Below are 14,285 nucleotides of genomic sequence, written 5' to 3' on the forward strand. Positions count from 1 at the left end.
CATGATCTCGTATTTACACTTACAATTTGAATAGAAGAAAATAACCTTTCGTTTTGATTTTTAAGGCTACATAAATAATTCCAAAATTTTATAAAAATAATCTTCTTTTCTAGAAGTTGTTTTTATTCTGATTAGGCAACAATTATCCCAATATAATCCTATCTCTTGTCTAATCAAACTTTATTTAGCGGAAAGGTACCACAGATTAATTACGATGTTGAAGAAATTAACTTAAGGTTTGGAACTTTGAAAAGTTATTCAGGTTTTTATATAATTTTTAAAATATTTTTAAGTTGTTAGTATATATTACTACTATCTTTGTTTTGTGTCTTTTAAATATTTGTTCAAAAATTAACCCAATTTGTTTATGTGTTTTAAATATTTGAAGTTGTCCATTGTTGTAATTTATAATAGTTTTTACGTAATTTTTAGATAATATATATTATTTTTCATATTACAATTTGTATGATATTAATAGAATTTTGAAAAAAGCAACTGTACAGTTGGGGCAATAAGGTAATACAAGAATATTTTTAAGGAGCAAGTCGTCAATAAATAAATAGTGTTTATGGCAAATTTAAAATATATGAAAAATAAATTAATCATAAATAAATAAAATATGAAGAAACAAGAATATTTTTTTGATTATTCTCTCATCAAGTTTCTCCTTGTTTCGAGGGCCTTAACTGGTGTATTTCTCGAACTGGGAAGATTTTGACTTGATCTCCATAATTTGGGGGTCATTAGTGGTGTATTTCTCAAACTAGGATGATCTGGACTTGATCTCCATTATTCGAGAGGGCCATTAATGACGTATTTCTCGAATTAGGATGATTTGGACATGATTTTCATAGTTCAAGGGTCATTAGTGATATATTTCTCGAACTAAGATGATTTGGACTTGACCTTCATAATTCGAGGCTGTTAGTGACCTATTTCTCAAGGGTTGTTAGTGGTGTATTTCTCGAACTAGGATGATCTGGACTTAATCTCCATAAATCAAGGGTAGCCATTAGTGGTGTATGTTTCAAATTAGGATGATTTAGTTTGTTTTTTTTATGAATATTCCAAAGAGTTTAAGAATTTGTGGTGGAACTTTTTAGATCGATTTTCAAGAAAATATAATACTTTTATAGAGTAGCATTCAAGAACCCTTGAAATTGAATATATTTTATAGAGCCTCAACTAGAATTAAACACTTCTTGCAGAGTTCCATAATTTTTCAGTATCTACGAATAAAGTAACAAATTTGCATTTTAATTATTGAATTATCACACATTAGTTGCTCTAATCAATCAAGCCTCAAACAATATTTCTCAAACGTGTATTTGAAGAGAAAAACTCAAAAAACAAATGCAGATGGATCCCTCCATGCAGTAACAGAATGACTCTTTTGTCATTACTTTTCATGATAAACTCAGCAATTGCAAACAAGCAAGCATGTTGATGAAACACAACTGCTAACTGTGACTTCTATATTAAAAAAAATTAAATATTAAAAAAATTAATAAAACAAATAATAATTGAATAATCTAGGGGAGTATGACCGTACCAACACGAGTCCAATATTTATTAAAATTAAAATTATTACAATTAATATTAAAATAAAGTTATGTATAATTTATTTTTGGTACCAATGTATATCATATATTGATGTTCTAATTAAATTTTAAACTTTTGATTATTTAAAAGTATAGTAAATAATATGGAAAATGTTTCTAACAATAGTTAATTCTTTCCCAAGAATAAAGGCCCAAACCCTCATTGAAAAAGAGTTTAAATTATTATCTTTTTAATTTTTTAAAATTTTATATAATATTATTTTTCAATTATAAAAAAAAATTTCATTATATATATATAAAAATAATTTGATGTTAAATATCTTATTTTATCAATACTTTGTACATTAAAAATTATAGTCATAAACCCGAGTATTATTTTCCAGAGTAAAATTTAGAAATATAAGAAAGAATGAAGAATTGTATGTCAATATATAATCAAATTATACCGCATAAATTTAAATGGAAAAAATATTTTAGTTAAGCAATACCACATAAATTAAAAAATCTTTGAATTGTTCTTTAATAAGTGCTTGATCTGTATTTTTACAAGATCCACAATTTCATTTATTCATTTTTTATGCAATTCTCAAGTTATTGACTATTCATCCATCTTTCTTTAGCTCATAAAATTCTTTATCAGTTGTCACACAATCTTTTGAGCTACGATAATTGTAAATATTTTGTTAATGGGGAAGACACACAAACACATTAAGTTTTTAACTCCTGAATCATAACAATAATCATATAAAACTTAATACAAGAATTTTTTTTTTATTGAATATACAAATGAAATCTCAACTTCATGAAATTATATGCAACATAAAAAAAAATTGCAAAGGTCTTTGGCCAACTTCACATATTTATATGCAATATAATATAAGAATTTGTATAGAAAGTTATGATCCTTTATACAATTTGTTGTTGTTGGTTTTTTGGTTTAAGAGTTACTCTTTGCAAATGCAAAGAAGGATCAAAGAGTTGGTCGATCAACGTGAAAAAGTTTTTCTCGGGTTATCATTAGAATATAATAATTATTTATCATTTTTTATTAAATATTTTTTTATTTAATTAATCAATTAAAATTAAATATGTTATTTTTTTAACAAAAAAAAAAACTACACCTTCTCCGCTTCTCGGAGTCAAATTGAAACGATGGAGAGAGTAGCACTCTTGTCTAAAAAGTTAGTAGTTAGTTTAATCATGACACTCCAAATCAGGTCGATAATAAAATGTTGGAGAAAGAAATATACTTGTCTTAATCAAGGTGGAGTTAAATATGGCTAAAAAGTTTATTCAAAAGAAAATTGCATAATTAGACGAATATCCCTATTATATCTATTAAATTCTTTTATACTTTAAGATAATTGCATAATCTTTTTTTTTTTATGCCTTGTCCTCTTTTGCTCGTGATGTGTATCACATTTTAATACCATATACATGTATATATGTACGGGTATACAAAATATATGATATCAGATACACTGATAAAATTTGATATCGAATACACGAGATAAAATAATTTTGGTTACACATATCGATGAAATCAATGTTGAATACATAAATACATATAATTTGAAAAATTCAAATACATTCTGAAATACAGATGCATAGGGAGAAAGGTGAGTGAGAGAAGTGAGTAAGAGAGTCGATGCTTCCTAGGTATATGCGAATCACGCTTAGATACAACATATCTGAAACAAATTACACCCCATTTGATCTATGTGTATTTGAGATACATGTATCCAAAACAATTTTTTTATGAAAGAAAATATAATTAGAAAAACTATTATTTCAACATATAACTAATACCAATAATAATGTATTTTGTGTTGTTTTCTCTTTATTCAGATCCCCTTTAATGAAAAATTATATTATTTATATACATATTTAAAATTATTTTTTATTTATATAAAATAAATATTAAATCCCTTTTTAAAAATTATGTTTATTTTACTTTAATAAAAAATTTATCTCACCACTAGTCTATATTATATTGCATCCTCACTACCTTCCGAGTTCCAACACTCAGCGCAATTATACCATTTTCATTTTTGGGAAACTAAGCAAATATCTTATAAAAGTAAAATAGTTACAAATATAGGAGTACCTTTTTATTCACATCACACTAAATAATTACATTATATACTTCTAACTAATTTCGTTTAACTGATACTAAATCAGTATCATATACTGTATTGATATTATTAAAATTTCTTGTTCAGAAATTACTCATTAGTCAATGATACTATAAATATATATATATATAATAGTATCATTGACTAATGAATAATTTTTTAACAAGAAATCTTAATGATACTCTCTCTCTCTCTCTCTCTCTATATATATATATATATATATATACACACTGATTGATTAAACCAATACAATATATGATACTAACTTAGTATCACTTAAGCGAAAATTATCAACCTTAATGAATGAGGATATGAGCGGTAATTTTTTGAAAGAATTAGTATATTTTTTGAATAACTTTGATTGGGATATGAACATGTAATTATTTTAAATTTTATGGCTCATTTATGTAATTTTTTCTTTTATTTTCTTTCACCCAATATATGATATTTACATTAAAATCTGATTAAATTTAAATTTACATTGAAAAGGTTCAACATTAAAGATAATGCCCGACTACATTCAAATTCACTCACGGCTAAACTAATATTTACCGCACCAATATTAAAATAAAGCTATCCTAAATACTTAGCGCTCCATAACAACTATACATACATTCATTCACTCACTGCTAAACAAATATATATTTTCAATATTTCATTTCCATATATAACCGACCTTTCAACTTCCTCTATTAATTATATCTATCTCTCCGCTAAAATACTTTAATTCCTCTTTATCATTAATGATGCCGCCTCCTCTACTTAGATTTCTGCTAAGCACCACCTCATCTTCCCCACCGCCGGCCAAATACACCCCGGCGGATCCTCCGTCGTCATTTGCGCCGGTGGAGCCCGACTATGTCATTATCATAGCAGCCCTTCTCTGTGCACTTATATGTATAATCGGACTTATCTCAGTAGCTCGATGCGCTTGGCTCCGACGCACCGGAGGAGCTACCGGAGGTCAGTCGGCAGCGGCGGCGAACAAAGGATTGAAGAAGAAAGTTTTGCACTCGCTGCCGAAGTTCAAGTTTGACCCAGCTACTTCAAGTACTGAAGCTGCGGCGGAGTGCGCCATATGTCTGGCGGAGTACATTAGAGGAGATGAGATTAAAGTTTTGCCTCAGTGTGGCCATGGTTTTCATGTTCGCTGTATTGACACGTGGCTTGGTTCACACTCTTCATGCCCAACTTGCCGTCAGATTCTCCAAACTGGTCCGTGCCGGAGGTGCGGCGAATTCTCAGGCAATTCAAACGCCGGTGCTCAAATTCAGGGACGGAATTGCCTTACCTAAACAGTTCAAATTCCAATTGTTTTCTTCTCCTTCACGAAATTATATGCCACACAAATAATAGGTAAATTAATTTGTTGTGTTTCATATTAACTACTCTTAGAATTTAAAAATAGTTATCTCAAATTAATTCGAATAAAATTACAAAAGATTATTTAGAGAAAAAATTAAGCATTATTAAACGGTTATGTGTTTTTGTCAGGGTTGAAGAATGTGGTCCCAAGTTGAGTTGAGGTTCGTGAAGTTACAAATTTGTTTGTCTAGAAGCTAAAACAAGAGAGAGGATAAATATGAAGGTTTCTTCCTCTTATGGAAAACAAGAAAGAAGCTCACTAAAGGTTAAATATTTGTAATAGTTGTAATTGTTCTCCTCTTTTTTAAACTTCAAGTTTAATACTATATATTTAAGTTTTATGTTGTGACTTTGTTTTGTAAATTAATGTATACTTGCTTTAACTTTTTAAGTAATAGTGTAGTTATTACTTTTTCCATCGTATACTATTTTTATCATTTAGTGAAAATTAAGTAAATTTCAGTGTTAAAAAGTTAATTCCATTAAATTTCTATTGTTTTCCCAATTCCAAAAATTTCTTAAAGTTTGAGAATTTCGTATAATATCAATTAATGCTTCGATACAAGCACATCTGTCCCGATATACCGCTTAACGCTCTGATACATCGATATATCACGTCTCGATAAATGTAAGAGTGATGTATCCGAAAAAAGGAGAGAGTGAGGATTTTTGTAATTTTTTCAAATATGTAAAATAAGTTGTATATAAGTAATTTTTCCTTTTACTTACGTTAAGAATTTTTTTTCAATTAGAATTGGTTTTTGATAATTTTATCTATATTTATGTCTAGTCATTAAATATTTCTATATTTATTGTCATTCAGAACTAGAATGAGTAAATAAAGACGGGAAAATCTCAAATATGCCATTATTTTGAGAAAAAAAATTATTTATGTATTCTGTTAAAAGTTTGACTTATTTATGTCATTGTTTTTTGAGAAAAAAACTCATTCATGTTATTCCATCCGTTTAAAAAAGAATGACCTAGTTTGACTTGAAACAGAGTTTATAAAAAGAAAGAAGACTTTTTAATCTTGTGGTTTTAAATTAAAGTTATGTCAAATTTACTAAAATGTCTTTTAATCTTGTGGCCTTAAACATGCCACGTGGAAAGTTGAAGTTAAAGTGTTACCAAAAAAGGAAAGGAGACATTCCTTTTGAAACAGACTAAAAAATAAACTAGGTTATTCTTTTTTAAACGAATGGAGTATTCTTTTTAACTTTATTTTTGCAAAAAATAAAATAAAATTTCACCACCTCAAACAACTACTAACATTTTTCAATTTGGGTTTTGGATGAAATGTACTATTTTTTAAATCTTTTTCTCAAGTACACCAAGAACACAAGAAGAATATCAAAAACTCTCAAATTTTCAACTTCTTCAATTTATCACGAAATTACCTCAAATTTCAGGAGTAGCTTTCATCCGACCTAGATATTAAAATTCAATATCTTTTGAGCTCGAATTCAACCTAACTCAACAAGACCTACTTGAAATTTCTTCAAAGTTTCAAAACTTCCAACATCCTTTAATGGTATAATTTTCTCTACACTCCAAATCACTTGAAAATTTGAACATAGACTCACAAAACACTAGGGAACAAAGATCTAGTGTCAAAAACATGAATCAAAGCAGATTTTCCAATTTTTGGGACTGTTTTTCATTCTTTTAATACAAGTGAATTTTTGAAACTCCACAAATGATTTTAGAATTTTGGCTTATTTTAAAAATAAAATATATTAATGACGTAGCCGAATTATAATAGACCATGTGTAAAAAATGATTTTGCAAAATCGTAATTGAAAATTTAGTGTTCTTGAGGAAGAAGCAAAAGGACTACATTTGATCCAAAACCCTAATTGAAAAGTGTTAAAAATTGTTTAGGGTCTTATTGAGGTTAAAATGATTTTGCAAAATAGGATTTAAGAAATAACGGTATAGATGAGCCTTTTCTCAAATAGCTAGGACCGAATAACCCAAACTTTTAACGGACGATATAAATGAGTCTTTCTCAAAGTTTGATAACATATTGAGCCTTTTCGCAATAAAAAAATGATAATTAATTTTATCTTAAAATTCTAAACAATTATCCTCTTCATATTAAAAAATAAATTATTTTTGTTCTTAGTTTGTCTTTAAAATATGACTCCTTTTTTTTAACAACACTTTAATTTCAATTTTTCACGTAACAAGTTTAAAGTCACAGGATTAAAGAATATTTTAATATATTTGATATAACTTTAATTTAAAATAATAAAATTGAAAAATCTATTTTTATTTTCTCAAACCATGTGTCAAGTCAAATTAAATTATTCTTTTGAAATAGTATAATAAAATAAATTTTTGGCCTTTTTAAGGATCCTGCCGAAACAAATTATAACCTCTCTTTTTTAGGTTGCTCATTAAACGACGAACCATTAAATTTATAATTTATTATTAAAAAATAATTGAACAATAAATACTGCAGAGGAAAAAAAAAACAAGAAGAGAGAAGTTTTTTTTTTTAATCCTAGTAATTTACTAACTTAACTTTTGTAATCCTAAAAACTAACTCTAAGTCTTAAACTTTAAATAATTAAAATTTAAAAGTTGAAATAAACTATATTTATGCAATTTTTTAAAATAATTACTCTATATTTTACTTTTAAAAAATTGTATTCCGTGTAAAATCCTCAAAACTAAAAATGGAAGGGCCAAGTACAGTAAAACCTCACTAAATTAATACTCGGTTAATTAATAATTTCTTTAAGATAATATTTTTTTCTATTCCCGACTTGGGCCAATGGAAAAAAATCACTCATTTCGATAAGATACTAAGATAATATATTTTCATAAGACCCCTATATAAATATATGGTCCCATTAATATTATAAATTAATAATTCTTTAAAAGTATAAATATATCTAAGAAAATTTAGTGGAATATGATTCTTTTATGTTCTATTTTTTGTTAAAATTTAAATATAGTTGAAGCTCATCTCTAACTTTTCTTATTGCATCCAAAAGTTTCGATGTTTTTTTTTCTAATTGCACCATAAAATTGTGAAGAGTTCTAGGTGCAAGTGTTTTCTTACGCGTAATTGGTTCCAAAGGTATTGTATTATCTTCAACTTTATCATCAACCTTATATTTCCAATGATATCCACAATTTGTTCTAAGCTCTGGACCTCTGAACATGTATCATTTTCACTCATCCAATAGGTTATTAACATCCATTTTATTGCGGTAAATGAGATCATTAATCATGACCTTCAAATTCATGAATGACGTTTTCACAACTGGGTTCTTTCAATTTTTTTGAGATCCATCCCTGAACAATTTTTTTGGTGTCGAACATTCTTTAAATTAATAAATATTAATTTATCGATTAAATAATACCTCTATAAAATAATAATATTTCATGGTCCCGCCTATATTAATTTAGAGAGGTTAAATTGTAGTTATTATTGCTGAGTTTTGTCTTCTTTTGTTGTGTTTTATAAATCCACATTACATTCTCTCTCCATCCCTTACACTTGTTAAATTTTGATTGACATATCTATTAAGAAAATAAGTGAATGGTGTACTGAGTTTACCCACTATATTTTTTAAATATGTTTACCCACAATATTTTTCAAAAACATTAACTCAATGTTAATAATTGAAGATATAATAAGAAAAAAAAATTATTTTTCCTTGATTTGTCAAAAATGACAAGTAAAAATAGAAATCAAATTAGAAAATACTTGACTAGGAAATGAAAAACGAAGGAGTATAATAGAAGAAATCAATTAACAATGCATGCGTAATGCGTTCCATCTAATAAATGTAATTCTCCAAGTAAAACTTATTTTAAATTGAATCATACTACGGACTACGGTTACCTAAAATGGATTATTGCATAATTTTTTGGCATTCGTTGAAATTTGAAGTTGACATCTTATTGCTCAAAAAACAATATTGGTACAAGAAGATAAATTTAATTTGTTGGAGGAAAAAGATATATATGCAGTAAATACTTTGGCATTTTGGAGCGAGGGTAGAGTGACATCACACTTACTCTGGAATAAGAAGTCTCACATCGATAAAATATTAATATATAAATAAATATGTCTTATAAATTAGCAGATTGGGTTGTTACACACAATATTAGTATTGTAAATTTGTAGAGGATTCCATATGATAACCTTAGCGTGCAAAAGTTGTTCTCTTCCGAATTTGTTTGTGATTTGATCGATAGATTATAGGAAAATGACACCACCACAAATGTAAGACTTTCGATTAATAAAACAACCTCTTTTTAAATAATGGATCAGTGGTACCTTAATAATCCCACGAATCATATAAATTTGGTGGTAACATCATTGTGGTGGAATGATTTGCGATTTCATCATCTTTAATTAGAGATTTTAAGTTTGAATTTTTAGAAATAGAAAAAATCTTATTGAAACTGTTATCCCCAAAAATAGATTTTGCAATATGCGAATTCTAAATTTAATCAGGACCTTAATATGACTATTTGGATACCCGGACAATGAGTGAAAAAAAAAGAAAGAAGAAGTTTGGTCACTATAAATTAGTTTGTGTGCACCTTAATTAGGTACACACGGTATTTGATATTTACACTAATTAATTGATATACCTGTTTCTATATATATATATAAAACTCACCTAACTATAATTAATCTATTTATTTATATTCTTACCTTATTAAATTATTTAATCATTAATAACTCGATTAGGCTTAATATAAATATTGTGTGTTGTATGTAAGTTTTTACTCAAATTATTTCATGTACCTATTATCTTCGATAGGTATTAGATAAACTTTGGTCACTAATCAATTTATATAAATTTTAATTATTTTACTGGACATTTGCTATCTTCATCAACACAAGTATTCTATAAAGTTACACATTAAATTAATTTACATATATATTATAACTATTTCATCAAATACCTACTATCTCACTCAATAAACGTAAACAATAACTCAACCACTAAGGCTTAGACAAATCAAAATTCAAAAGAAATTACCAACACATTTTTTTTTTGTCTACAGAGGTATTAATTGAACCCTCATTTCTAATGTTTCACCTATCTCGATCTCAGTAATAGTTAGGACACACAATTGAATAAAACGACAATTTGGCCTTGCAGGTCAATTATGCTCAATAAATAGCAACGGTTAATTCCTCATCATTTTCATTACATCTCAACACCTCTACTACCATTAGCTTGCTCCATTGTCCACGGGTGTTAAATGAATGGGTTAAATTGAAATTAAAAATATTAAAATGGACTGAAATAGAAATTAGATTGAGTTATGACCCATCTTAATTTACTTTGATTCGAATGAGTTGAGTTCAAATTGCTAAAAATTAGATTGGGTCATGATTCGTCTAATTTGACCAACTTAATCTCAATATTCCTAACATATTGTTATTTATCTTTTATAACCACAATTTGAATTAGATAAATCCTAAAAGATATAAAATAGATTGCAATTCATGCCTACATGTGAAACATGCATTAATTACACCAATACAAATAAAGAGTCTTAAAATAAGTTGAAATTGAAAATTAAATTGGGTTCAATTGAAGAATGGGTTAAGACTTGAATTGGTTGAGATTTATCTTGAGTCCAACCAATTATAAAATCGTGAACGGATTGGACAGGTAACCTATATTTGGAATCATTTTGACACCCATATCCACTCCACACACAGTGGCAGAGCCAGAAATTTCACAAAGGGTGTCCAGAAATAGCACAACAAAACTTTTTTAAAAATAGAACTAGTGAGATTCAAACACACGAGCACTTCCTCATTCTAAGGCGGTGAAACCACTGGGCTATAACAACTTGTTATGTTAAGGGTGTCCAAAATATGTTATTCAATCATTCCGTGTATTATTTTACTTGTATATACAATATTTTTTTCTTGGACACCCTGACTACCATGTTGCTACGCCACTGGCCACACATCCTCTCTCGCGTGTGGGTGTTGACATAAATAAGCAAAATCACTGTTTTAACCTTATGAAGTTTTGATTTATCAATAAAAAGGTTTGACATATATTATTGTATTTCATTAATTACATTTTTTTTTATCTCTTCATAGAGTACTAATTACAAATGGTTATGGTTTGAAATAAACTAAAACAAGTCAAATTGTTACTGATGTTTCAAATAAGGATACAATTTGAGTTGACACCATTATTACTATACAATTAATTAAAATTTGAATTCATAATATAAGATCCAAATTACGAAATTGTAGTATATTTTTGTATTCATTCTATCTATATTCATCATAATTGTTTATCAATAATTTTTTGTATTTCATTTTGCTCATCTTGTATTTAGATTTCACTTTATATGCAAAAAATGTTTCTATAGTTCTTTAAAAATTCGTGTTTCAAATGGTATACCAACAAAGTTTGTACTCAATGCATTTGATTATTTTAAAATTCAATTTCAAAATAATACAACTCTAAAAATACGTATACGATTTGAGTTAACACCATTATTTCTAAACAATTTAATTAAAATTTGAATTCATAATATAAGACCTAAATTATCATATTGTAGTTTATTTTTGTATTCATTCTATCTATATTCATCATAATTATATATGAATAGTTTTTGTATTTCATTTTGCTCATATTGTATTTAGGTTTCAATTTATATACCAAAAAAGGTTTTGAGTTCTTTTAAAATTTGTGTGCCAAATGGTACACCAACAAGATTTGTATTTAATGTATTTCACAATACAATTTTATATTTCTTATAAATTAACCTTGTATTTTATATTCTACGCATCATTAAAGACTTTTGAAATCAATATAGTGGTATCCATTGTTACTTTCAGAAATGCAAGTCAAATAATCATGCAAGGACAATTTAAGGTAATATATTAAAATGAATACATAATTAATGACAAATACAAACTTTCATCTGAAGATGTTCAAAACATTAATTACAAAAAACTAAGGACAATCAAAATTATCAAAATCAATCTATTTAACAATTTCATCCATTAAATCTCTAAATGTCGCATATTCCTTCATCATAATTGCCTCTATTGTGTAATCAATGTAGCAATTTTCTTCGTTCCATCTTTCAGAATGCATTATTAGAAAACTAATGCTTCCCATATTTGCTTTGTAATCCAAACAAAAAAACTACCCAAGTCATTAATAAATACATAATTAGAGATTTTAACAGATTTGTATTCAAGTTAAAAATGTATGTATTTACAATGGTACTTGTATCCTGTTTTGAACAAAATTGCAGCCCTTCAATTACAATCCTATTATATGTCTGCCAATATATTTGAATCCTTAACAAAAATAAAAATTGTATTCTGATCAAACACGTACAAAATACAGTACATCATAGCTTTTCTAATAGGAATATTCAAAAAACAAAAAACAAAAATACAGTACATTTATCATGGCTTTTTCTAGGGATACAATTTTGTTCAAAGAACTAAAAACAATCCGCCAAAGAAAAAAACACTACAATTATTATTGTTTTCCCCATAGAGATACAATTTTGTTCAAAGAACTAAAAACAAACAGTCAAAGAAAAAAGCGATTCTTCGAAAAATCCGTTATTATTTTCGTATTCACCCAATCTAAAATTAAACGAATCCATCAAAACTAATTATTACCACCTTGTTCATAATACATACAATTTACAAGGAAATAGATACGCTTTACACTTATGAAGATTTTTCATATCCAATTTATAATCAACTAGAAACAGATTAAGGATTAAACAATTAACTAATACCTGTTTCAATTTTGTATTTCACTGATTGATTAATCAACTCCCAATTGAAATTTCTCCAAAGCTGCTTGTCAATGTTTTTTTTTTTTGACTTGTTAGGTTCCAAACCTTCTTCCCAAAAATAAAAAAAATAGAGTTTAATCGAAATCAACAATTCAAAGATTTGAGTATTATCAATGGAAACTTGAAAATTGATAATGAGAAATTACATTATCAATAGATGCTACTATGTCGTTTGTTTTTTATTTTGTAACTGAGGAGAATTTCAAGTGATATGTTCCTTTTTAAAAATATTATCTCCCATAAATTTCTCCTTTCTGTTTTTAAACAATGTATTCTTTCAGTAAAAATAAATAATAAAAACATAAATCAGATACATAACAAACTGAAATTTTGACATTTTAAATAAATATTAAAAGTGTGGCTAAGAGGCCCTTTTAAATGCTAAAATATTGATATTTTGAAAATTTCCCTTACTTTATTTATTTGTAGTGTTAAGGAGCAAAAGTACTACAATAAAACCTTACTAAATTAATATACTATAGGCGGGATAATGAAATATTATTATTTTGTAGATGTATTAATTAATTAATAAATTAATATTTATTAATTTAAAGAGTGTTTTGAGATTCAATGAAGGTTAATTAATTTTGATCACATCAAAATCATTATATCTTACTAATTTATGTATCATATTTGTTGAATTCGCATAAAAAAATAATTTATTATACATAAAGTACAATGAATACATCAATATTGATGATGAAGTTGAAGAATATACAATACCTTTGGAATTAGTTACGCGTAAGGAAACATTTATCACATCTAGAACTCTTTACAATTTTATGGTGTTATTCGAAAAGACAATACCCAAACTTTTTGATGCAATAAGAAAAGTTAGATATGCGTTTTACGTCTTATATAGGCTAGAAGCTAGAGAGATACTAAGGTATAGTGCTGCTACCAGAGAAGGCTCTTTCATGCTAGACGTCCAGACCTACTATACCCGAGCCGCATCCCCGGCACACTTGCTATATCTACTAACGCTTCATCCTAACCAACTATACCTGATATGAAGCCGTTCTATAGAAATTCAAGACAAGAAGAAAGCAAGAAAATGACAGCGATCGCTTTGGGAACATCACGGGGGAGGAAGATAGATAACAAAAAATAAAACATAATAGAATCATATTTCACTAAATTGTCTTATATATATATTTGTACTTTTAAAGAAATATTAATTTATAATATTAATAAGACCATATATTTATATATGGGTCTTCTAAAAATGAAGTATATTATTATTTTATCGAAATATATAATTTTTTTCATTGACCCAAATCAGGATACAAGGAGAATATTATGTTAAAGAGATTATTCCATTATTAATTTATGGAGTATAAATTAAGTGAGGTTTTACTGGAGTAAAGGATAACTAAAATAAATAATT

At 27.1% G+C, this 14,285-nt stretch overlaps 1 protein-coding gene across 1 annotated transcript; it reads left to right on the forward strand.

The window, feature by feature from the left end:
* Window positions 1-4,375: 4,375 nt before the first annotated feature.
* Window positions 4,376-5,433, forward strand: LOC102585251 (RING-H2 finger protein ATL80-like). The gene is made up of 2 exons (XM_006366595.2): window positions 4,376-5,053; window positions 5,192-5,433. Exon 1 carries the CDS (start codon window positions 4,441-4,443, stop codon window positions 4,990-4,992), a length of 552 nt encoding a protein of 183 aa, XP_006366657.1. The 5' UTR covers window positions 4,376-4,440; the 3' UTR covers window positions 4,993-5,053; window positions 5,192-5,433.
* The last annotated feature ends 8,852 nt before the right edge of the window (window positions 5,434-14,285 follow it).

The sequence above is a fragment of the Solanum tuberosum genome, unplaced genomic scaffold (assembly GCF_000226075.1).
Source record: "Solanum tuberosum cultivar DM 1-3 516 R44 unplaced genomic scaffold, SolTub_3.0 scf00642, whole genome shotgun sequence".
NCBI lineage: Eukaryota > Viridiplantae > Streptophyta > Magnoliopsida > Solanales > Solanaceae > Solanum > Solanum tuberosum.

Coding starts and splice junctions, on each gene's coding strand:
- LOC102585251 (XM_006366595.2), top strand. CDS start 4,441: ATGATGCCGCCTCCTCTACTTAGATTTCTGCTAAGCACCACCTCATCT.